The 26713-nt window shown below is 39.6% G+C and overlaps 1 protein-coding gene across 1 annotated transcript; it reads right to left on the bottom strand.

Moving 5' to 3' along the window:
- Positions 1 to 252: 252 nt before the first annotated feature.
- Positions 253 to 26423, bottom strand: Rfx6 (regulatory factor X6). Its single transcript, XM_010644972.1, has 12 exons — positions 26346 to 26423; positions 26121 to 26234; positions 22891 to 22940; positions 20389 to 20548; positions 19359 to 19503; positions 9324 to 9433; positions 8299 to 8416; positions 6815 to 6937; positions 5967 to 6173; positions 3437 to 3946; positions 2405 to 2617; positions 253 to 595 (listed from the first exon to the last, which is right to left on the bottom strand). Exons 1-12 carry the CDS (start codon positions 26406 to 26408, stop codon positions 420 to 422), a joined length of 1989 nt encoding a protein of 662 aa, XP_010643274.1. The 5' UTR covers positions 26409 to 26423; the 3' UTR covers positions 253 to 419.
- Between the last annotated feature and the right edge of the window lie 290 nt (positions 26424 to 26713).

Raw genomic sequence — 26713 nt, 5'->3', positions numbered from 1 at the left:
TGGTCAAACAAGCAATAGATAGTAAACAATGATTCTTAGAGCCTAATAAATTAAAGTATTGTAAAGACATTAAATATACTCTTTTCTTTTTTAGAGACCAAAGAGGAAGGAGCATACAGATTTTCAATAAATTAAACAGAAAAATAGTAAATCATTGTAGTCGAAATGTTTATATCTTAAATCTCCACTGCTTTGATAGTGTTTAAAACTATGATTAACAAGGAGATCACATTTTAAACTATGTGTGTCAAGGCAACCGCAAGCATCTCCGTCCACTGTGGAGTTGTGTGTAGCATGAATGACGCGAAGGACAACGTCCCGCTGCCTGCTGCGTCTGCCCCGTTCCCACTTCCATCACAGTCTGAGTAAACCGCACTGCAGAGATGTTTACGATTTCAACTCCACTCGATGTGGTTGGTTTAGGTGCCTCCAGCTGCTGTGCCCATAAACACAGTGTTGATGGGTGGTAAAGAGGACACAATCTCTCTACCACTTGCTCCATGGGAGTCCAGGGCCTCTTGCACTGGATACTGGTTGGAAGTTCCATACATACACTGCGATGAAGAGGAAGGAATTGGGGTTTGCAAGCTGGAAGCTGGAAGGGAAAAGCAGAATTAGCAATTGACAATGATTGACATTTTCTTTTCTCGTAAGTGCCACTCACTTTAAGCTTCTGTATTTAGCTTTGCATTTAGCATACACATCCACCTGCTCGAAATGTGAGTGCATGTGGTCAGAGCAGCCACCTTTTTTTTTCCCATTTTTCTCATTTGATATCTTGCCAGAAATTATTTTCTTCCATACTTCATAAAGGAAACTCAAGGCCATCTTAAAACTCTACTCTTCCTTCTGCCTCTCCCTTCATCTGCACCACCATCTTCTCTCATCCGGACCACACAGCTCCTTCCTAACTAGCCTGGTGGCTCTCACCATTGTCCCAATCTTCACCCTCTGGGAGCAGCCAGATGGTCTTGAAGAAATGCAGAGCTGACTTTCGCTTTGCCCAAATGTTGTAGTGACTTCTCATACTTGAAACAAAACCCAACTTCTTTCCCTTGGTTATGAACCCTGCACCAGTGGTGGCAAAACCTATGGCACATGTGCCTCAGCCAACTGTCTGTTATCACTGAAAGCCATAAGAGGTTCACCACCCCTGCTCTGCTCTGTGACTCATTTGTTCCATTGTCTCCTTTGTTCACCCCACCCAAGCCACACTGGCTTTCTTTCTGCCCACTGAATTTTCATACCTGTTCCCATTTCAGCGGCTCTGCACAGATCTCTTCCACCAAGAAGCCCCCTAGCAGACCCTCACCTCACTGCTCCTTCCGCATGTGGCTGTACTCATGCTTAGGGTTCCGCTCCACCCACCCTGCACAGAGCTGCATCTCCTTGTCATCCACCATCTTACGCTGTCCAATCAACTTCATCTTTGCCATGCATCTCTGCCTTCCCGTTGCTGAGGTGATGTGCAGTCTGCCCCTGAGGACCAGGCTCTGTAAGTGAAGGAGCCCCCGATCCTCCTGCTCCTGCTGACTACTCCCTCCTCCACCCTGCATCAGAGCCTTCACTACCTGGCACATAGTGGAGCTAATAGTGACACTCGCAACACAGCACCCTGCAGCCCAGGGTGAGGAGCCTCCTAAAGTGGAATTTTCTGCTTCATTAGAACCAAGAAGCGATGGCTGTTTGCAGATGGTAAGAGATGAGCTGTTGGACTCTGGAAGCATCTGTGATGCCAGGAAAGGAAGAAGCACTTCCTACTGGGTTATTAGAAAGGTACACTGAGGGAGCAGAGAGGAGCTTATCTCACTCACCCTTCTGGTCTGACTAGGCATCAACGCCTGTGCTTACACTGAGCTAAAATTAGTTCCAGAGGAGGACTCCAGCACCCTGTAGAAACTCTAACACCTGGCTTTGATTCTTAGTGAACATTTACCTTATACAGAGATTCAGCCTAAAGATCTGTGTTGTTTGTAATGACATGCTCATTATAGACTAAATGTATATACAGATTGCCTGTGCGTGCATGTGCATGAATGTGTGAGGGAATGAACTCATGCTCTCTCACATGTCAGGCAAGCATTTGAGATACAGCCACAGCCCTTTTAAAAAACTTTTTATTTTGAGACAGAGTTTCACCATGTAGCCCAGGTTGGCTGGGAACTTTCACTCCTCCTGCCTCAGCCTCCTGAGTATCTCAGATTTGCAGGCGCATGTTACTGTACCTGGTTTGAGATGTAGTTTTTAGTCCTTGCACTCACTGACTTATTGAATTTCTGCTGTGTTGCAGACACTTGCTAGACACTGGCAACACATCTAGTGCAAGCTCAGAATGCCTTCAAGGGTACATATCTAAGGGTGACTATTTTTTCAAATGGTTTCAAGAACCTCTACAGTGATTTACCTACTGCTGGGGTCCAACATGTACCTGGAGTTGATGTGTCCGAGTAGAAGGAGCCAGTCTGCTTCCTGCTGCCATCATCCAAGATATTAAGTGGGTCGTGGATGTCGCTGTAGGCAGGCAAGGAGCGCACACTGCTGATGACAGAGACGTGTTGGTTCACCATGGGTCCCAGCCTGTGAGGCTCTGGGTAGCTGACATTGCTTCCATAGTACCCTAGGCCAGCAAGGGTTGAGAATAGTACAGTGTTAGGGCTAAACAGAGAGAGAATTCCAGGGAGGAGAGAGCTGGAAGGTGATCAAACAGAGCCTGCAGACATTGGACTTTAAAATCTGAGGCTGTGATTAATAAGAGTTGAATGTGTGCTTGCATGGTTTACCATGCTTTTTGTGCTTCTTAAGGGGAGTTGTCAGAAGGAGAGATGCAGACTAGAGCTGTCACATTTTCCTTATCTGAGCTGATAAAGTCTGCCTAGGCAGAAAGAAAAAAATCCCTACTAGCCTCCCAGGTTACATTATCTTTCAGGTCCCACTAGCTCTGCAGATTGCTGTTTGTGGGAGAAGATTGGGCCAGAGAGCACAGAGGCTGAAGCCTCGGGGGAGCAGCATAGAGCCTGGCTGTGCTGACAGGGCCCAGGCCTCTCTGGCTTGGTGACACCGGCTTTTACTGTCCTGATAAGCGACTCTGCTTTGGTCCTGCTCTTTAAAGCCTGCTGTGGGTCTCTGGAAGGGACATGCTCCACTAAAAATATTTTTAAAGGAAAGAACATTGCTGGACCTACTGAGGTTGGTCTCAATTGTATGATTTTATATATTTCTTTTCTTTGATTTTTTTGTGATGCTTTTAATGGAAACTTTGTTATAAGAATTAGAAAACCTGGTGGCATGTGGGAGAAATCAGCCCTGAATGTCTAAGATTCCAAGAGCTTTGGGAGTGTCACATGGATGACACCCTACTGGGAAGAGGTGTAGCTCAGGGTCTGAGTTTACCCTTTTGCCTTCTCAAAAGCCAGGAGAATTCTCTAAACTTTCATACCGTTGGGTGAATTAGAAGGCAGTGTTGCTCCTTGGCAACTAGCAGCACCTGCATTGCTCAGGAAGTTGAAGCTTCCTGTGTTGATAAATTGCATGCTGTGAGGCTCCTGGGCATGTGGAGATGGCCCGTAGCTGGAGGGTGGCCGGGGACTGTAAGGAGACCCGGCACAGCTGCCGCCGAAGAAGTCTCGGGAAAGCTGCTGTTCGGTCCACACCATGTACCGGCCATGCTCAGCACGAGGGCAGAGGCCTGAGGGGGCATGGGGCTGGGCTCTGAACATAGCCTGGTAGCCAGAGCTGGCCCCGTAGAAGTCATGCGAGGCCTGGGAGAGGGCAGGGTAAATGGTCTCAGGGTACGATGAGCAGTGAGGGGGTACTGGGAGCCCAGTGCCCACACTCGGGGGCCTCTCTGCCATTGGGCCCTGATTAATGACACTTCCTCGGCTGGCCATGGCTGGGGAAATGGGTGGTGTCATCAGGGGACCACTGCTCTGTGGAAGCTCCACTGGACCTGAAAAAAATGACCAGCACATTCACTTATTGGTACATTAAAGTGGATGGACTCAGATCTTTCTATCCCCCAGAAATAACAGGAACACTGAAAATCCAGATTTGAAACCCTTGCAGCACAGGTTTAGATCCCAGCAGTGGCCTCGTGGATTAGTGACCATGGAGGAGGCTGGGCTGCTCCATGAGTCTCAGTGTGAAGACCATCAGGACCACATCTGGGAAAGCTGGGCTCTGCTGCGCACCTTGCTCCTTGGCCAAGAAATATGCTGAGTGTTAGATGACTTGGTCTTTAGGATAAAAGAAATGCACTGAGGGGCTGTGGCCAAAACACATCAACTCAAATGTGGCCACTCCACAAATGAGCTGGGGAGCTTGCAAATGCTGCCACCACCCTAAACCTCCCTCTACCATTGGTGCAATCAGGCCCCTGAAGAACAAGGCCCTTCCAGGCTTAGAATTCTATGTTCCCAGCAAGTTAATGTGCATTAGAGGACTTCAAAAGACACAAAGCAGTGGACAGATTCGAAATGTTCCCTTGTAGCTTGTCCATACCACTAAACTTCATTTAGACACATAGAGGACACTAGACCACAGGGTAAGATTATTGTAAGAGTTAATCCTAGAATGGCTGAGTCTACTTTGTAGTATGAGAAATCTCATCAAAATCAATAAGCTGCCAATAACAAATGTTGGCGGGGTTGTGGGGAGAAAGGAACCCTTCTCCATTGTTGGTGGGAGTGCAGACTGGTGCAACCACTATGGAAATCAATATGGAGATATCTCAAAGAGCTGGGACTAGAGGTTCCATTTGACCCAGCCATCCCTCTGCTGGGCATCTTTCCAAAAGAATTAAAACAATCATACCACAGTGATATATGCGCACCAATGTTTATAGCGGCACAGTTTGTAATAGCTAAAACTTGGAAACAGCCCATTCGCACATCAGTTGGAAACTGGATAAAGAAGATGTGGTTTTTCTATAAAATGGAATATTACTCAGCCATAAAGAATGAGACATTAGAGACATTCATAGGAAAATGGATACATATTGAGGATATACTCCTAAGTGAAATAAATAAGTCACACATATGTAGATACTGAATAGTTTCTCTGGTGTGAAAAACTGTAATAGTACACAAGAGCCTAATGGGATAATTAAGAGTGTGAAATAGGAAGAAAAGGGCTAAAGGTGTAGGGGAAGTGGGAAGGGTAGGGGAAAGGGAATAAGGGAAAAGAAAAAAATATGAGAAAATGAAAAAATGGAAATAAAGCTTTTGTAAATGGGGAGGGGAGGAGGGGGTGAAGGGAGGGCAGGGCCAAGGGGAAAAAATAAGAATCAAGACCTGTCATGTGAAGGTACAGGATCCCAGTAATGAATGTAACTATACTGAATACCTAGATTGTACCAATATACTCAATAAAAAGGGAAAAAAATCAATAGGCTGCCTTTTTTAAAATCTTCAAAACATATTAAAGATTTATATGCACCAAAAATCTAGGTGATGTGGTGCATGCCTGAGATTCCAGTTCTCAGGAGGCTGAGGCAGGAGGACCCTGAGGTGGAGGCCAGCTTGAATGACACAGCAAGCCCCTGTCTCAAAAAAACAGACTATAGGGATGAGGATGTAGCTCAGGGGCACCACGCCTGCCTCAAAAGCGCAAGGTCCTGAGTTCAATCCCCAGTACCAAACAAATAATAACAATAACAAAAAAGATCTTATGTACACCTAAGATAGTTTTTCTTCCACTACATGAAGAGAACTTTTCATTCATCTGATATAAATTATAGAGCACGAAAATGTGATACTCATGTAAATAATGATATCAATAAAAATGAATGGTAATTGGTAAAACAATCACAAAAATATTCTAAGTTTTATAATCTTACACAATTTTATCTGAAGCATTATAAATCTTATAAAATTGTTAAGTCTTCTTTGCTCTTGGAATCTCTGAGGCTAGGTGTGTTCGGAGAAACAAAGGAACAGCCTGGCGTGCTGAAACCTCCATCGTGCACGTACCTGAGAGCTGCATGCTGTCTGCGTCCCCAGCAGAGAAGGGGTGCAGAGCAGGAGCCAGGCCTCCAGCCTGGCCAGAAGGCAGAGGAAGGTAGGCTGTCTCTTCACGGCTTTCGTTCTTCACCGCCTCGCTGGAAATCGAGCTTCCCTTGCTACGGTTCGCCAGGAAGCAGGAACTCGGGGAGGCAGTGAAGGCAGCTTTACTTGCATCTGAAAGATTTTTTTGAAGTAAGGGACCTGGGATTATTCTTGTGTTCCCAGGAACTGTTGAGGAACTAATCTGGAATCTCCTAAGGAATGCTTCCCAGAGCAGAGGAGGCCGGCAGAGCCGTGTTCATGGATGTGGTGCTGGTTTACATGTCAGTGCATGTCCTGAGGGCTCTGTGCAGTCCACTCCGCACCAGCCTTCAGAGGCTGAGTTTTCCCACTCCAAGCAGACAGGTCTCCTCTCTCTGAATGACCGCAAAGCTTGTTTCTAACACACACACAAACACACACACACACACACACACACACACACACACACACACACACACACACTACTGCATGTAATATCTTGAACTGTATTTTGTGCCTTACCGTCATTTCACTCATTTCTCCAACTGTATCTGAATTCTCAGAAATTAAGAAAACTAATTTTATACACTTCAAAGTCTGCAGTAAAGAACTTTGACTACTCCATGTATAAATGGAGGGGAAAATAGTATTCTGTTAGTGTAGTTTATGATGTTAGTGGTTACATATTTGGAGAAAAAGTCTCAGGTTATTATAAACCCACATAGGCACTTGCAAACTCTTGAATTTAAGCTTCAACACAAAATATTAAAAACATAATGCTTATGTTGTGTTACCTGCATTCTTCATATACTTGTCCAATAAATTCTGTAATTCTTGCTCTTTGTCATTATTAAACTGAGTCTCCATGGCCAGGAGAATGTATTCATCCAGAAGCATTCGGATCAGATGAAAAGAGCCTTGTTCAAGGACAGGGAGAGGAGAGGACACAGTGAAGTGGAGACACAGCGTGGGGAGGGGAGGGGAGGGGAGGGAGAGAAGCCAGGTTATCTTTGTGACCATCTCACCACACTTTACAAGGAGCAACTGAAATAAACAAGTACTCGCTGGACTTTAAGTGACCTGCTAAGACCAACATGCTTGACGTGGTGCCTAATCTCCCCATGTCCCGCCTGCCCAGCCCTCTGTGTACTGTCCGCCAGCTCTCTGGCCACTAATTACATCAAAGGAAACCACGGATGAAAGTGAGACACTCTTTGTGCTATAAAAGAGCGAACACCAGGGTACGATAAGCTCTGACCTGGGGAGAACGAGCTCTACTTTCCTCCATTTCTGTTTGCTTTGTACTAAATAATTAGACAATGGGCAAATGGTCTGAAAGGTACCCAGTCAGATGTCTTGCTAGGCCAAAACTAATATTCTTTGGGATGAAGGGGGCAAAGGGAGGACAGGGGTATGGGGAAAAAAAACAAGAACCAAGGCACATCCTATAAAGGTACAAGATCCCAGTGATAAATGTAACTGTATTGTTTGCTTTGAATGTCCCAATAAAGTTAATGAAAAAAAACTAATATTCTTTGAATTGAAAAGCAAGAGAGTAATTTTTCTGTGAAAGAGTGCTGAAATACCTGAAACTTCTTGTAACTTTTCCTCAAATTTCTCAACATAATGAAGTCAAGTTTCAGTGCTGTGCATTTTTAAAAATTTAAACTATGAGAAAATCTTTTTCAGAAAATAGACAATATATTTTGTTCACCTGTCAGTATAAGTCCATTGATTTTATTCAGTTCCACTTAACATTAGACAACTTAATTCACTATAATCTATTTTATAACATGAAGATTTCTTGTAATGTAATTATTAAGTGTAGAGTTACTGCCTAGAAGTCTAGCATTATAAATAAAAACTACAGAAATTAAAAAAAAAGGGATATTTAATTTTTGAAAAACAAAAAATAATTGTCCAAGTTTTCCAAGTGCCAATGGAATGGAATAATGGCTGCTATTCATAAGTATTTACTGAATGCTAGGCAATACGTTTTTATACCCTTATCACTAAAGACCTTACCCAGCCTTATCAAAAGAACGTTCTTCCCACCAGACTGGCTTGGGTAAAGCAACAGACAAAAAGCAATGTTAGGATTTATTCCCATATGTGGGCTAATTCTAAACCCTAGGCTCATAAGTGGTACTCTCTGCTAGTTGAATATTAAGATATAGTTACAGCAGTGAGAATGAAATATGTTTTTAAATGAATAGAAGGTATGACTGGGGAAGAATGATAAAATTCACATAAGAATTTTATAAAGTGCATAGGATACCAAAACTTGATGCGTTGTTCAAGGTGAGATTATGCATTACTCGAGCCCCAAAAAAGCTCCACTTCAGCAGAAAATCTTGAGCTCTCTTTTTTAACGATCTTCCATTTTGTTTGCTGGTCTAAAAGTAAGGAGCAAAATGAAACTATAAAATCCGACATCGCTCTACTACATACATCCCATACTAGAGTACGGGGCAGATGAACAACAGCAGGTTGCACACCATTTGTTGATCAAATAAAATGGCTTCTCAAGGGGTGTGAATCTTATTTTCTCTTTGCTGTCACTTTAAGGGTAATAAGCCTTTATTCCATGTGGCTTTGTTTCTTAATAAAATTAAACAATAAAATGAAATTATTTACAAAACATTTAAATCTTTTAAGTTTTGGATAAAGCTTAGATCAGAAGGTCAAGTGTAAAGGAAGGGTTACATATTTCTGTGAACAATTAACAGACTTTTCAGCTCCTGAACAATAATCTGTTTTCTTTGTAGAAGAAAACCATCCCCAGATATAATGAGTTTCCTGATATGGAATGGCTCACAGCAGCTAGTGATGTGGATATTTATTCTTATTGCCTTGTTTCATGGTGGGTGACCAAAACAGTTGAAGAAATCAAATTTAAAAAGCATAAAATTCTGAGCTTTTAGAATTCAGAATTGCACATGCATAAAATTTTATCTTCTGTGAGCATTTATGCAATCTTCCTTTTCAAGAAAGTGCCAGGTCTTTCTGGTTTCTAAGTTCATCTTTTCCTGGTGCAACGTCACTGACTGACTGGAAAGGAACAGCACCTTGTAGCTCTCTGTAAAGAAATGAGAAACCAAACAGAACCCATGCCAAGTCCTCTCAAATTGTGCACTTTCTTGGTTTTGATATTTGATCTGTCTTCTTTGTAGAGCTACAAAGTCTTTGCAAAGCATTTCTAAACAAAGTCTTGCACCTTTTCCCCAACAGTCAAGAAATTATAGCCAATTTAACATTTACACTTAACCAAAAATTTACCTTTTGAACTGTCACAAAAAGTACCTTAATAACTCTCTGTTCCACCACAGTGTCCAGCCACTCAATGAAAGCCTCCACTGTGGCATTCTTCTTGAGAAGGTCCTTCAGTTCTTGGAAGACAGTGATGGAGTCATCTGCCACATCCAAAAGGCAATGGAAGAAAGCAGAATATTGCATCTACTTTGAACCCATGTGAGAACTATGAATTAACAGTTTTATACTATGATTTGAAGAGACAAAGTTTAGAAGTGCAAAAGGGATTATTTCACATTTGGAAAATAGCAACAGAAAATGATTAATGTTCTACTCTTCAAAATGTAATCATAAGTACATCTACCTTGGTATATTTTTAAATATAGGCTTACATCATACACATATATTATGCATAGAGCAAATTAATACAATTTAATGTGCACTTTAATCAGTTGAGTGCTAACAAGTAAAGCAGTCTAAGCATGTTCATTTCCTATTTTCTGAAAGATCCTTTACTGCTAGCAAGTTAAATTCTTGTGTTGCAAGTTTGATCCATTTACATGAATAACTTTCTACCATAAAATTTAAAGGAGCAGTTTGAGAATATTGTTTTATTGAAGAGTCTGAGGCTTATTAAATCTTGAAAGGCAATAGTGTGCTACATCAAGACACAAAAAGAGGCACTGCTGCCATTGCTCCAGCGCCAGGAAGGCCTGCTTGGGCCCAATCTGCAGACTGGGTAGCCGCGCCCTCCCCTGCCTGTGCTGCCGCCATTTCTCCAGTGCCAGGAAAGCCCCTTAACCCTCCACCACACTCTCAGACCTCCTGATTGTGCCACTCTTTCGACCCACTCTGCAGAGGCAGAGGTGGTCATAAAGGGTATTTTTCTGAGCTCTCAACTTTGAACATCTTTAAAGATGGGGTGGGGGAAACCTGTAGTAGAACTGTGCGGAGCTCCACCCTTCAGGAGGTTGGGGAACTCAATCTGGGCCTTGCAGCCTGAGGTCAGTCTGCATCATGGCGATCTGCTATCGGCTAGCTGAGATCAGGAGACTAGGTTCTACACATGGCTGTGCATGTTGCATATTATGACAGCAGAGATATAGTCTGAAACAGGCCCTTAAAATTCTTTTTTTCTTCTTTCTTTTCCTCATTCCACTCTGAAAATTCTTTCTTTTTTCTGTTCTCTATCTCCAACACAGTCTCTTGCTCCACTGTATTATTACTCATCTCCCTTTTTGTTTCTGCTCCTGCCCTACCTCAGATTTCTTCTTTTATCATTTTTTCTTTTTTCTTTCTGTTCTTTTCTTCTGTCATTCTACCTCACTCAAGGGTCAATAGTTTCAAGGGAAAGTGAGCCCCTATTACTGTTAAGGGGATATATTCTTGTCCTTATACTTGCACTCTGTCTATTCCTTTTGAATTTAACAGTTTCCTAAAGATTATGTGGTCATTCTATGTCCTCTGGCTTCACTTGAAACCTTCTCCAATTCTTTTACTTATCTACTCCTCTCATCCTAACTCTGTCTAAGCCCCCATTCTAAATGGTAAATATGCTCTATTGAAAAGTTTATTCACTGCAAACATATTTTGGGCTGCTTCTTGATTTTAATTTAATTCACATGGTTTAAAGGAGATAGACTAATGACTACCACAAGTGGTCAATTTGCAAGTTGTGCTTGAACATATTTTGTGGCTGATTACATCAATTGGGATAAAGGATTGTGATTGATTTAAGGAGCTGTTTTATGAAATTTATGAAAATGAGATATTATGGAAATGAGAATGTCTATGAGTCATTAGAAACCCAAAAGCTAAAGCACAACTATACCAAGAAGATTTAAGTAATAAACCAAAAATTAAACCAATGACAATCCAACAACAAAAATAAAACTGAGAAAACACTTAAGCAAGACACAAAGACAGACTTCCACGTCACCAATGGCAAACAGTAGGGCAAATGAGGATGAAAAGACTGGTAGTAAACCACCAGGACACCCTGAACTCAAAGCAAAGGAAGTAACAAAACAGATCAATCAGGCTCTAGAAAAATTCAAAACAGAAATAATTTCCCAGATAACCATAGAGATGGTAAGCAAAATGAAAGTCATGATTTGAGACTCTGGAGCAGAAACTGACTAAAAAATAGATAAGCTCAAGAACATGACAGAAGCCATGAACGCCCAGCATAAAAAAGAAATGGAAACAGTGAATGCCCAACATAGGAAAGAAAGGGAATTCATAAAACAGATTCAAACAGATATCCAGGAGATTAAAAACTATTGAAAGTGTTCGCAGCAGAATGAAAGAATGTGAAGATAGAATCTCAGATATAGAAGATAAGATTGCAGTCATTGACCATGAAAAGAGAGGTCTCTTAAAATCAGTAGGGGATCATGTGAAATTGATCAAACAACTCCTAGATGATGTAAAGAAGAATAACATAAGACTGACAGGAATCCATGAAGTAGCTGGAGAAAATACAAATGACTTAAAAAAAATCTATTCACAGAATTAATGACAGAAAACTTCCCAAACAGAGGGGAAGAATTTGACATTCAGATAACTGAGGCATATAAGACCCCAACTAGCCACAATCAAAAAAAATCTACACCTAGACATATAATAATCAAGATCCCAGAAACCCAACAGAACAACAAAATACTACAAGCAATAAGAGAAAAGAAACAAATCACATGCAAAGGAAAGCCCATCAGAATCACAGCACACTTTTCAACACAAACCCTCAGGTCAAGGAGAGCCTGGATTGAAGTATTTCAAGTACTAAAAGAAAACAACCTCCAACCTAGACTGATGTATCCTGCAAAACTCTCTTTAAAAATGGATGGGGAAATAAGATTCTTCCATGACAAAGAACACCTGAGAAACTTCATTAATACCAAACCAGCACTACAAGGAATTCTAAACAATATCCTAGAAAAGGACAATGAAGGGCACAATACCATGAGGCCCAACAGAGCAAATCAAATGGGCAAGGCAAGAAACTAAAGAGAGAGGGGAAAAATTAAAAAGAGTCAAGAAAAGGACAATAACATGACAATAATAAGTCAGTACATATCAGTTATAACCATCAATGTCAATGGCCTCAACTCACCAATCAAGAGAAATAGACTGGCAGAATGGATTAAGAAGCAAAATCCAACAACAGATTGTACATGAGAAACATACTTAGAGCAAAAGGAAGTGCATAGACTGAAAGTGAGCGGATGGAAAACAATTCTCCATGTGAGAGGAGCCTAGAAAAAAGCAGGGGTAGCAATCTTATTCTCAGACAAAGTAAATTCCAAACCAAAACTGATTAAGAGAGACAAAGAAGGCCACTACATCCTTGTAAATGGAACAATTCAAGAGGAAGAGATGACAATTATAAACATATATGCACCAAATATTAATGCCCCAAACTATATAAACACAACTATTAAGTAACATAAAAAACCAAATAAGCACAAATACACTTTCACAAATAGAACATCTAGGCAAAAAAATCAACAACAAAATACTAGAACTGAACCAAGTTTTTGAATACATGGACTTAATAGATGTCTATGGAGTGTTCCACCCCACAAAATCAGAATATACATTCTTTTCATTTGTACATGGGTCATTCTCCAAGATAGACCACATACTAGCTCACAGAACAGGTTTGAATAAATGTAAAGGAATGGAAGTTATCCCCTGTATACTATCAGATCATAGTGCAATCAAGCTGGAGATCAATAGCATAAGAAACTCAATAGCACACAAACACATGGAAACTGATCAACACTCTCCTGAAAAATTGATGGATCACAGATGAAATTAAAGAAAAAATGAGACAGTTTTTACAAATAAATGAAAATGCCAGTACAACATATAGGAATCCATGGGACACAATGAAAGCAGTTATATGTGGAAAATTCATAGCACTGAATACCCACACTAGGAAAACAGAGCAAGCTCAAATAAATAACCTAATGATGAACCTTAGACCCCTACAAAAAGAAGAGCAAGAAAAACCCAAAGCTCGAACAAGAGAGGAAATTATAAAGATTACAGCAGAAATCAATGCAATGGAAACTAAGAAAATGGTATGAATTAAAGAGATGGTTTTTTGAAAGAATAAATAAAATTGATAAACCCTTAGTTAACCTTATCAAAAAGTGGAAAGAAAAGGCTCAGATCCATGCAATCAGGAATGAAAAAGGTGAAGTCACAGAAGACCCAAAAGAAATCCAGAGGATCGTTAATACCTACTTTGAGAACCTGTACTCCAATAAAATGGAAAACACAGAAGAAATGGGCAGATTTCTAGATACTTATGAATTACCAAAGTTGAACAAAGAAGATAAAAACATTTTAAACACCCCAATTATAATCAGTGAAATTGAAAATGCAATTAAAAGTTTGCCAAAAAGAAAATCCCAGGTCCTGATGGATTCACTGCTGAATTTTACAAGACATTTAGAGAACTACTTTTCAATGAAATTGAAAACGAAGCTATACTTCCAAATTCATTCCTGGAAGCAAGTATCACTTTGATTCCCAAACGAGGGAAAGATGCACCTAAAAAAGAGAACTACAGGCCAATCTCCTTAATGAATATAGATGCAAAAATCCTTAATAAGATACTAGCAAACAGAATACAGAGGATCATCAAGAAGATCATACATCCTGACCAAGTTGGATTTATTCCAGGGATGCAAGGATGGTTAAATATACGTAAATCAATAAATGTAATACACTATATTAACAAAGTCAAGGATTAAAAACCATATGATCCTCTCAATAAATACAGAAAAAGCATTTGACAACATTCAGCACCCATTCATGATAAAAACCCTGCAAAAAAATTGTAATAGATGGTCTATATCTCAACTAAATAAAGGCTATCTATGAAAAACCAACAGCCAACATCATATTAAATGGCCAAAAACTGAAAACCTTCATGTTAAAATCAGGAACAAGACAAGGATACCCACTATCACCACTCCTCTTCAATGTAGTTCTGGAAACATTAGCCACAGCAATTAGACAAGAGAAAGAAATTAAAGCAATAAAGATAAGAAAGGAAGAAGTTAGACTATCATTATTTGCTGATGACATGATACTCTACAGTGAAGACCCAAAAAATTCCAGCAAAAGACTCCTAGACTTAATTGACACTTTTAGCAGAGTAGCTGGATACAAGCTCAACACTCAAAAATCAATAGCCTTTGTGTACACAAAAACAGACTCACTGAGAGAAAAATTAGAGAAACAATTCCCTTCACAATAGCATCCAAAAAAATGAAGTATCTGGGAATCAATCTAACAAAAGAAGCAAAAGACCTCTACACTGAAAACTACAGCACTCTGAAAAAAGAGATCAAAGAGGATGTAAGAAAATGGAAAGATATCCCCTGCTCCTGGGTAGGAAGAATCAACATAGTGATATTGGCCATACTACCAAAACTGCTATACAGATTCAATACAATGCTGATTGAAACTCCACCACTATAGCTCACAAAAGTAGAAAAAGAAATCCAAAAATTCATTTGGAACCGTAAGAGACCTAGAATAGCAAAAGCCATCCTAGGCAACAGAGACATGGCAGCGTGTATAGCAATTCCCAATTTGAAACTACACCACAATGCCACTGTGGTAAAAACAGCATGGTACTGGCAAAGAAACAGACCTGAGGATCAGTGGAACAGATTGGAAGACAAAACAACAAATCCAGATGTACTCAGCTACCTCATCTTTGACAAAGGAGCTGACCATCCTCAATGGAGGAAAGATAACCTCTTCAATAAATGGTGTTGGAAAAACTGAATTTCAACCTGCCACAGATTAAAACTGGACCCTTATCTTTCACCATGCATTAAATCAAAATCAAAGTGGATTAGAGATCTAAATATTAAAACATAAACACTAAATCATATCACAGAGAAGTATGCACACCCATGTTTATAGCAGCACAGTTTGTAATAGCTAAAACTTGGAAACAGCCTATTTGCCCATCACTTGGAAACTGGGTAAATAAGATGTGGTTTTTCTATAAAATGGAATATTACTCAGCCATAAAGAATGAGAAAATAGATTCATTCATAGGAAAATGGATACATATTAGGAAGATATATTCCTAAGTGAAATAAATAAGGCACACATGTGTAAATACTGAATAGTTTCTCTGGTGTGAATAATCTGCAATAATACAGAAGATCCTAATAAGATTACTGACATTGAGAAATGGGAAGAAAGGAGCTAAAGGTGTAGGGAAGGTGGGACAGGTAGGGGAAGGGAAAAAGGGAAAAGAAAAAAATGTGAGATAATGAAAAGATGGAAATAAAGTGGTTGTAGATGGGGAGGGGAGGAGGGAGTGAAGGGAGGGCAGGGACCAGGGGAAAAAATGAGAACCAAAACCTGTAATGTAAAGGTACAAGATCCCAACAATGCATGTAACTGTACCGTATCCCTAAAATGTACCAATAAACTCAATTTAAGCTGAAAAAAAACCAGCAACACTAAACTTGCTGGAAGATAAGTTAGGCAGAACTCTTGAAGACATTGGCATAGGAAGTGAAGGGAGGGCAGGGACCAGGGGAAAAAATGAGAACCAAAACCTGTAATGTAAAGGTACAAGATCCCAACAATGCATGTAACTGTACCGTATCCCTAAAATGTACCAATAAACTCAATTTAAGCTGAAAAAAAACCAGCAACACTAAACTTGCTGGAAGATAAGTTAGGCAGAACTCTTGAAGACATTGGCATAGGAAAAGACTTTAGACTTTATGAATATAAGGACCCGATTAAAAAATGGGCATCTGAAATGAACAGAGATTTCTCAAAGAAATAAAAGCAGCAAGTAAATATATGAAAAAATGTTCCACATCACTGGTCATTTGAAAGATGCAGATGAAAACAACACTGAGATTCCACCTCACCCCCCAAAGAATGCTGCTATCAAGAAATCAAACAATAACAAAAGTTTGCAGAGTTGTGGGGAGAAAGGAACCCTTCTTCATTGTTGGTGGGAGTGCAGACTAGTGTAACCACTATTGAAATCCATGTGGAGATACTTCAAAGAGCTGGGACTAGAGGTTCCATTTGACCCAGCCATCCTTCTGCTGGGCATCTTTCCAAAAGAATTAAAAGAATCATATCACAGTGATATATGTGTACCTATGTTTATAGTGGCATAGTTTGTAATAGCTAAAACTTGGAAATAGCCCATTTGCCCATCAGTTGGAAACTGGATAAAGAAGATGTGGTTTTCTATAAAATGGAATATTACTCAGCCATAACAAATGAGAAATTAGATTCATTCATAGGAAAATGGATACATATTGAGGATATACTCCTAAGTGAAACAAATAAGTCACACATGTGTAAATACCAAATAGCTTGTCTGGTGTGAATAAAGTATAATAGTACATAAGATCCTAATGAGATAATTGACAATGTGAAATAGGAAAAAAAAGGCTAAAGGTGTAGGGAAAGTGGGAATGGTAGGAGAAAGGTAGTAAGGGAAAGAAAAAAATAGGAGAAAATGAAAATGTTTGTAAGTGGGGAGGAAGGAGGAGGTGAAGGGAGGACATGGACAAGGGCATAAAAATGAGAACCCAGACCTGTCATGTAAAGGTACAAGATCCCAATGATGAATGTAACTGCACTGTACACCTAAAATGCACCAATAAACTGAATGAGAAAAAAAAGACACAAAAAGAGAAGTCGAGGGTGGTGTGCAGAGAGGAAGTAGTCTGTGCACTGATGTTGTTGCTTGTTCAGAGAGAAGGGGGGAAAACTGTGGGCTGACGTCCCTTGGAAGCCAAGCCTAGTTGCCCAGTGATGGCACTGTTGGGGGCCTCTGTTCAATAGTACTGTGCTCGGCATCATTTCTCTGCATCACACTCCCGTGATGACAAGGGTGGCACACATGCAAACGTGTGTGCACGTGCAGAACAGGAAGGGAACTCCCAAAACGCAAAACGATTCTGATTATATGTGGGTTTTTTGTATTTAGTTATTTCCAGAAAGTGAGATTACAGATTTTTTTGTCTTCTGTCTTTTCCAGGTTTTATATAATAAGTACAAATGTTCTTAAATAGAGAAAAACTTTTTAAATTAAAAATGTTTTTGTAAAGATTTTCTTTTTAAAATTAATTTTATTGGTACATTTTAGGTATGCAATATAATGACATTCACCATTCAGAATTTGTCCCTTTACATAATATATCTTGGCTTTTATTTTTTCCCTATTCCCCTCCCTTCTCTTCAACCCCTTCAACCCTCCTTATTCGTAAAGACTTTGTTTCCATTTTTTTCATTTCTCATATTAATTACACTTCTTTCTTTTTTTCAACCCTTCCCATTTCCCCTTCCTCTTTGGACCTTCTCTTCCTATTTTGCATTATCTATTATACCTTCTGGTCCTTACTTACACTTCCAGTTTCTTACACTAGAGAAACTATTTGGTATTTACACCCATGTGTACTATTTATTTCACTTAAGAGAGTATCACCTCAATGTGCATCCACTTGACTATAAATGTCTCTAACTTCTCATTATTTATGGCTGAGTAGTACTCTATTTTATAAAAACAAAACACGTTTTCTTTATCCAGTCACCAGCTGATAGATAATAGGGCTGCTTCCAAGTTTTTAGGTGCATACGTATCTCTGTACTATGATACTGTTAATTCTTTGGGGAAGATACCCAGCAATGGAATAGCTGGGTCAAATGGGGCCTCTAGTTTTTTTAGGTATCTCCACACTGATTTCCATAGTGGTTGTACCAGTCTACACTCCCATCAAAAGTGGAGAAGGATTCCTTTTTCCCCATAGCCCTGCCAGCATTTGATATTGGTTGATTTTATGATAGCAGCCCTTCTTTCTGGGGTGAGGTGGAATCTCAGCATGGTTTTAATTTGCATCTCTTGAATGATCAGTGATGTTGAACATTTTTTTCATATGTTTATTGCTATTTCTACTTCTTTGTCTGAGAAATGCCTTTTCATTTCAGATGTCCATTTCTAGATTGAGTCTTTAAATTTGGGAGGTCTGATTTTTTCAAGTTATTTATATATTCTAGATAGTAGACCTTCGTCTGAGGAACAGCTGATAAAACTTTTTTCACACAATGTGGGTTGTCTCTTCATAATGTTGGTGGTTTCGCTTGCTGTGCAAAAGCTGTTTAGTAAGAAGAGATCCCACCTGTTGACTCTTTGAGCTAGATCACGTGCAATTGAGGTTTTGTTCATGAAATCTTTTCCTATGCCAATGTCTTCAGGACAATCTCTTCCAAACAGTTTAGTGTTTCTGTTTTAATATTTAGTGAATTCATTCACATTTTAGTTTAGTGCATGGAGAGAGAGAGAAAAAAGTCACAGAAGTAATGGCAGAAAACTTCCCAAGCAAGGGAAAAGAACTTGACATACAATACAGATAAAGAAGCATATAGGACTCCAACTAGCCATGATCAAAAAAATAGTAATAATAATAAATCTGAGCCAGGGATTTAGCTCAGTGGTTCTGCTGCCTGTCTCACAAGGGCAAAGTCATGAGTTCCATCCCTGTTACCACACACACACACACACACACACACACACACACACACACACACAATCTACACCTGGGCATATAATAGTAAAGATTCCAGAAACCCAACAGAAGAACAAAGTTCTATAAGCATTTAGAGAGAAGAAAGAAATCACATACAAAAGAAAGCCCATCAGACTCACAGGAGACTTCTCTATACAAATATTTTCTCAAACAGATCTGTTTTTCCAGCCAAGGAACATTTGAAAATGTCTGGAAACACTTCTGGTTGTCATTGCTTGGTGAATGCCACCTGTGGACTCCAGTGGACAGAGGGCAGGGGAAGCTGCTAACCTCCTACCACCCCTGGCACAGGCCCCACCTTGAAGAGATATCCAGTCCACCGTGTCCAATGCTGAAGGTGGAAAACTCATTCTTTTCTTTTTCTTTTTTTTTTTGAGGGGGTGCCAGGGATTGAACTCAGGTCCTTGCACTTGCAAGGCAGACCACCGAACCGCTGAGCTAAATCCCAGCCCTGAAAACTCATTCTTAATAAAGAAGGACTTACTTTCACTGTAGATATCAGATTCAGTGTCTGTGCTGCCAGAAATTGTAAGAAGAGCTTGAGATCCAATACTATTCAAGTCAACTTTTTCAATGTCAGATACCATTGAATTCACAACATGTTGATCAAAGAGAGCTGGTCTGGCAATCTGCATAGAGAAAGTAAAAGTGGTGCTACCTTGTATCATTTATAATGTGTATATCTAGAGGAAAGTTTTTGCTTCAAGAAAAATAGTTCCTTGAGGAAAAAGAATCATAAATGACTTTTCTTATTTTAAAATTAAAAAGCAATAGCTAAGATTCATGATCGTCTCTGTTAACAGTCTGAAAATCATTTTGGGATTTAGAAAATGAAACAATCCATTTAATTTATGGCTTCAAAATAAAGATCAATATGTTAAACTTCTTGTGTAGAACAATTCCTAGCTAGTCTTTTAAAATTCAGGCACTGAACGTTTTTATAAAGCAATCATTTGGAGCAGTGATAATGTATTTAACAGTACATGGTATATTCCTCATTTAAGCATTGTTCTTGTCCCTCCCCCATAGGAAAGCCATAATTAACAGCTGTTTAAAGCCTGTCAGTCTTGTGGGCTTTTACAACATCAAATACCACATGTGCTCATTCCTCACAGTCTTAATTTACACCAAAGTTGCATTCATTGGTATATAATGTTTTATGTTTTAATAGAACTACAATTATTTTTTAGTTTTTATTTTGAAATAATTTTAAATAAGAGAAATGTTGAAAACATAGTGCAGAGAATTTCCATATACCCACTACCTGGCTTCTGATCAATGTACTGGAGCACCATACATTGCAAACAGGAAGTTCACATCAGTACAGTATTATTAACCCCAGGTACAACTGCAATTTCACCAGGTTTCCCCAAAACATCCTTCTTTGGCCCTGGTATTTGCTCTAGAGCACTGTGCTGTTTCCTGACTAATTTCTTCCATCTGTGAGAGCTCCTTGAGCTTAATAGCAGATTTATTTTTAATGTGGCGATAACACTCTCAGCTCACCCGCATACCTGAGCAAGGTGTAAGAATGATGTCTGTCGCTTCAGGGAGGACACAAATCTCCGTACAATGGGTATTTTCTTGTCAGTTAGGGCTTCTGGCAAGTTTTCCAAGGATGAAACAACCCACTGTTCCCAATTTTTAGCAAAATTTCTTATGTCTGCTAATAGGCTGCAAAGAAGACTCCATGTTAACTTTTATGTTGTCCAGAAGTGGATTGAGTAAGTGCATTCTATGCAGGTACACTGAGGCTCTATGCTCCCAAAAGCACAAATCTGAGGTGAGACACATCAGCGCAAGTGTCTCCACTCATACTCGTCAAAATATTCAATTCCCTCAAGCTCCGGTCTCCTCATCCTTTCAGGGGGAATAAGCACAGGGCCTGGGCACAGGATTGTTGCGAGGAATTTAGTAGATAATTGCTGGAAAATGTCCACGTAAAAGCTTAACATGCAGGGGGACCTGGTAAATTATACTTCATTATTAATATTAACACATGATGCCTTGTTTTCTATAAAAGACAGTTCTGGGAGAATGTGAATGTACTCTTGATGGGGCATTAGTAGATGTCACATGGGGGTAATAACATTTCTTATACTTAATATTGGTTTTAGTAACATGTTCTCACAACCCAAATAATTTTGTGAATTATCAAAAGCACACACTAAATAGACCCAACTTAGAAAGTTGCAAATGTTGGCCTTGAGTGTATTATGAGAACATATAAGTCAATCTGAAATCATCGTATCTTATCCCAAGAAGACAAATCTAAACATATTTGAGTGCTGCCTATGCTGACGAGTAGGAGGAGAAATAGAGCCACATAGGAGGAGAAATAGAGCCACAGAGCTGCAGTCAGACCCCAGCTCTGCTCCCTAAAGAAGAGCTTCCTCTTGGGAGCTGACCGGGAGGTAAGTCAGTGCTTTCTGTTTCCAGGTTGGCTCCTTATTTGAGGAGTCAGACTCATAATAGCTACTTTAGGGTAAGATGAAAGGCTGTCTTTTTAAAAATCCAATTATTCAATGAAAAGGAATTGAATAAGGGCACTGTTCTCCAGATGCTGGAAATTTATGCTAGCACTTAAAAAGGTAAAGATGATCTATATTTATTGATCTATATTTATTGACATGAAAATGCTCTTACAATATAGTGTCACAGCTTGTATACTACAGCTCTATTTTAAGATGTGTATATTTACAGATATTCCTAGAAAAAAATTTGATGCTATAATCCAAGACACTAAAAATGTGCTGAAATTGTAAGGTGTTTTTAAAGGTACTTGCACATGTTTGTTATTCTCTAGAAAGAACATGTTAGGCTTTTCATAGGAATCTATGTAAAGACTATAAGCCTATGTTGTGTTCAGCACACATCAGCTATTCAAACTGTTTTATTTTTTTATTTTATTTTTTTGGTACTGGGGATTGAACTCGGGTCCTTGCGCTTGCAAGGCAGGCCACCAAACCGCTGAGCTAAATCCCTGGCCATTCAAACTGTTTTAAACAGTCATGTGCCACCAGTGAGTCAGTATAAACATGTTTCTATGACACAGATGTACTACCTGAGAGCACAGATTAAATGCTGATCATGAAAAGAAGTATTGCAAGGCACAGTGCACATGCCTGTAGCACCAGTACTCTGGGAAGCTGAGACAAAAGGATCACAAGCTCAAGTCCAGCCTGTGCAACTTAATAACTCAGCACGACCCTGTCTCCAAATAAAAGTGGGGCACCTGGAGATGTAGCTCAGTGCTGAGACCCTGAGTTCAATTACCAGTTCCACAAAAAAAGGCACTATTGACCAGACCATTCACAACTGATATGTACATAAATTTAAAAATCTAGAGGAAAAGATAAATCAAAAGTAAAATATTTTATTAGTCAACATTATTTTTAACATTATTCTATAATGTTAAACAACCTTAATAGCATGTTTTCAACATTATTAGCATAAATCTAAAATAATTTTCACTATTCCATGCGACTTCTCTTTCAAGGGAAAATCTGACTCTGTTTTTCAGATTTTTGCTGTTCTTACATTGGCAAGGACTTTGTGAAAAATCTTCAGTTATTTCAATAAACTCTTTGAAATTGATTCCTTTTTTAAAATAGGTACTAATTTCATTACTTCACGTCTTGATTTTACAATTAAGATTAAATTTAATAGCAAAAATTCAGTAAGTTTCCTGATAGCTTTAATTAATTATTGTGGTGTTTTCCATGAATTATTTTCCTCCAACTTGTTTTCCTTGAAAAATATTTTTAGTACCTCAAAGGTCAATAAATATTGATTTTTAACTTAATCAACTGCTAAATTTAAAGGGATTTCAAGTTTTTAACCCACTTGTTTTGTTTAACAAGGTTCAATGCAAGAATTAGGGCACATTTCCTGATGCCCAGAAGTACAAATATTCTTCTGGGTAAGTGAGCAGCGAATCAGTGCCTATGCGTTCCTTGATTCAATGCGCAGGTGAAGCTCTGCTATGCGACTGTCATCTAAGTCACTGAACGTACCTTTCAGGCATTTCTTGCATTGTTGCAGGGATGAGTACATCTGTAAGAACCTTAATCACAGCAAAACAGAGTTAGCATAAATCTTCCCAGGCACGTCAAAGATGACACATTGCCTGCTCATTGCTTTTTCTTCACAGCTTCCTTCATGTGAGTTACGATTTTATCCCCAGATGTGTGTGTGTCTGAGTGGAGTGTGACTGCGGGAGCTAGCTGTTGGTTCCCACTGCCCTGCGTGGGGCGGTCTGCATCTCCTGGCCCCTGCAAGTGGGAGGAAGGCCTTGCACTCAGTGCACAGGGTTCTATGGAAAGTGCTCTGATTCCCTGGGCATGCAGTGAAAGAGAGAAACTAGGTAGGCTTGAAGTTGCATAAACTCACAAGCTGGGCACGGTGGCACACGCCTATAATCCCAGCACTCCGGAGACTGAGGCAGGAGGATTGCCGTAAGCCTGAGGCCAGCCTGCACTACACAGACAAGCCTTGTCTCAAAAAAGCAAAAAAAGAAAAATACTTAAACTCAAGATTTTGTGTTGAACTAAAATATAAAAAAATAGCTCATCTAGGTTTCTAAGATATTTCTTAGAAGAGTAAAGACACAGCCCAGACTGTTCTGTTGTCCTGGTGGCTGATGTGTGGGCATGAGCCCAGGCCCTTCCTTTTTTAAATTTTTAGTTCTTATTAGTACATATTTGTAGTACATAATGACTACATTCGTCGTGGAGAGTCGGTGCATGAATATAACACATCTTAACTCTTTTTTATACCTCTCTCCAATCCTCCCCCATCTCTTGGTCTCCCTACCTTTTGCAAAAGATCTGTCTCTCTGCTCCCTATTGTCTATATTTTGTTCTTTAATTTACTTATGCTTTGGGATTCTCGCATAAGAGAAACCATATGATATTCAAGCTTGTGTGGCTGATTTATTTCACTTACCATTATGGTCTTATGGTGCATACATTTTCCTACAAATGGTTCATGTTTATTCATTTGTGGTGGAGTAGTACTCCACTCTGTATAAATACCATATTTTCTCAATCCGTACATCTGCTGATGGACATACAGGCTGCTTCCAATCTTCAGTTATTATGAGCAGTGTTGCTATAAATACGGATATGCATGCGTCACTGTAGCAGGATCTCTTAGAAGCTGTGCCTCTGACTACAGTTGCTTTCTCAAGCATTAAGCAACCAGTCAGAGCAAACTGAACCTTTTCTTCCTAAACAATGGCATTCATATTCACTCCAGAAAAACAAGACTGTCCCTGCTCTCCTTTGTCCTTTTCCAACTTGAGCTATAGGCAGCAAATGCTGCATGCTTACTCCTTCGTTCTCTTGCCTGTGATGAGGGAGAACAGACAGAGAAGACATGGGCCTGGAGTCGCTCAGGCCCATATGTCAGCTCTTGGTCTGCAGAGCCATCCTGGACAAAGTCTACCCGAAGAGTAGAAGAGTCCACTCTTATGCAAAGCTGAGTCACTGACATGAGCTTGCTTAACAGACTTAGAGTTATCTTGCAAACTCAGATTATTCCTTAAAAGGAATGCTTTTATTTTCACTTATGACAGTTTGGTAGGTAGGAAAACACTTCTTGTGGTGAGAGGGCTACTAGGGATGGAGCCAAGGGATGCTCTACCACTGAGCTGCACCCAAACCTTTTTAAAAATTTGTTTATTTTGTGACAGGTTCTCACTAATTTAACCAAGTTGGTCTTAAATTTGCAATCTTTCTGCCTCAGACTCCTGAGTAGCTGTGATTACTTTAAAACTCACTTTAAAATGCCATTTTGCGATATAATTTTGTTCTTCCACTTGGACCTTGTTGCTGCTTGGCCAGGACCAAAATTCTGTCCCTTGCCAGTGAACATTCAGTAGAAAGCCAACCATCTCATCCCTACTCAGGATGCCTTCCTGACCTCCATGAACACATCTAGGAACTCTCATTTGGTTTAAAAACAAAATTGGACACTAATGTATTAAAACTAGTGGTTTCCATATATCTCTGTGTTATGATTCTTTTAATTCTTTTGGAAAGATACCCAGCAGAGGGATGTCTGGGTCAAATGGGACCTCTAGTCCCAGCTCTTTGAGGTATCTCCATATTGATTTCCACAGTGGTTACACCAGTCTGCACTCCCACCAACAATGGAGAAGGGTTCCTGTCTCCCCACAACCCCGCCAACATTTGTTATTGTTTGATTTACTGATAGCAGCCATTCTTTGTGGGGTGAGGTGGAATCTCAGTGCTGTTTTCATTTGCATCTCATATCACAAAGATATATGCACACCTATGTTTATAGTGGCACAGTTTGTAATAGCTAAAACTTGGAAACAGCTCACTTGCCATCAGTTGAAGATTGGATAAAGAAGATGTGGTTTTTCTATAAAATGGAATACTGCTTAGCCATAAAAAATGAGAAATTAGAGTCATTCATAGGAAAATGGATACATATTGAGGATATACTCCTAAGTGAAATAAATAAGACACACATGTGTAGATACTGAATAGTTTCTCTGGTGTGAATAAACTGTAACAGTACATAAGATCCTAATGAGATAACTGACATTGTGAAATGGGAAAAAAAGGGCTAAAGGTGTGGGGAAAGTGGGAAGGGTAGGGGAAAATAAGGGAAAAGAAAAAATATGAAAAAATGAAAAAATGGAAATGAAGTGTTTGTAAAGGGGTAGAGGCGGAGGGGTGAAGGGAGGGCAGGGACAAGGGGAAAAAATGAAAACCAAGCCCTGTCATGTAAAGGTACAAGATCCCAATAATGAATGTAACTGTACTGTATACCTAAAATGTACCAATAAACTCAATGAAGAGGAAAAAAAAAACTAGTGGTTTCCAAAGCATTAATCATATGAAAGTGTGTAATTTCTACTTTTCCTTAAAATGCAGGTACCGTGAAATAGACATCTGCCATTTAATCTGAAAACAGTGAGCTAATAAAATTGAGTTTTATTAACTGAGTTAATAAAAAACTGAGTTTTCATACATTACCAAACATGCCACCTTTTAGATCACTTTTAGCTATAAATAAAAGTTGAGTTCTACTTGACGAATATTTGTATTAAAAATATGAACAGTCTTAAACTTTCACTAAGTCATTTTGTCATCCTAAAACACCAATGCATCTTCAACTAGAAATAAATTTATCATAGATACACATCTGGGCTCCAAGTAGAATGCTATTAAAGAAACAAGTGGCTCATGGTGAAGGCTCCCAGAGAGCTTACCTTATAAAGGATGGAGTCACAGACACAGAAAATGTCAATGATCACAGGATTTTCAAGCAGGGGGAGGAGATGGTCAGGCATTCCTTGCCAAAAGTGTAGTAAGAAATGCTGGATCTGGGTGCAAGGTAGAATACGCATGTAAGATTCTGCTTGGTCTGAGCTCATTAGTCCTGGAGAGGACAGCAAGTGCAATGCGGTCAGGGACCTGCCCTTCGTCACCCTTACCTCTTCAAAGTTCCCATTGATTGCGTTGTCCAGGATACACTGGCAGTGAGTTTTGTACATCATTATGAGGGTGTCAACCTAGTTCAAGGAAGAAAAAGCTTAACCAGGGATCCTTTTACATTGGTTCATTTATCCAACACAAGGTGTAAGCTCCTGTTGTGCCCCAGGCATAATGCTCAGTGCTGAGGGTCAAAGTGCCAAAGCCCTATTTCAAGGAGTTGACTGATTTGTGAATTGAGAAAGTCAAGTAAGCTGAGGATTACATGATCTGTAAGAACAAAGGGAAAGGCAGCTGCAGGAGCAGTGCCACAGCAGCATCCTAATTTCCTACTTAACAAGAAACTTAGAGGTGGTATCACCACCCACAC

This window comes from Fukomys damarensis, unplaced genomic scaffold, assembly GCF_012274545.1.
Source record: "Fukomys damarensis isolate Sample0158 unplaced genomic scaffold, DMR_v1.0_HiC HiC_scaffold_14, whole genome shotgun sequence".
Classification (NCBI taxonomy): domain Eukaryota; kingdom Metazoa; phylum Chordata; class Mammalia; order Rodentia; family Bathyergidae; genus Fukomys; species Fukomys damarensis.
This window is presented reverse-complemented; position numbering and strand designations above follow the sequence as displayed.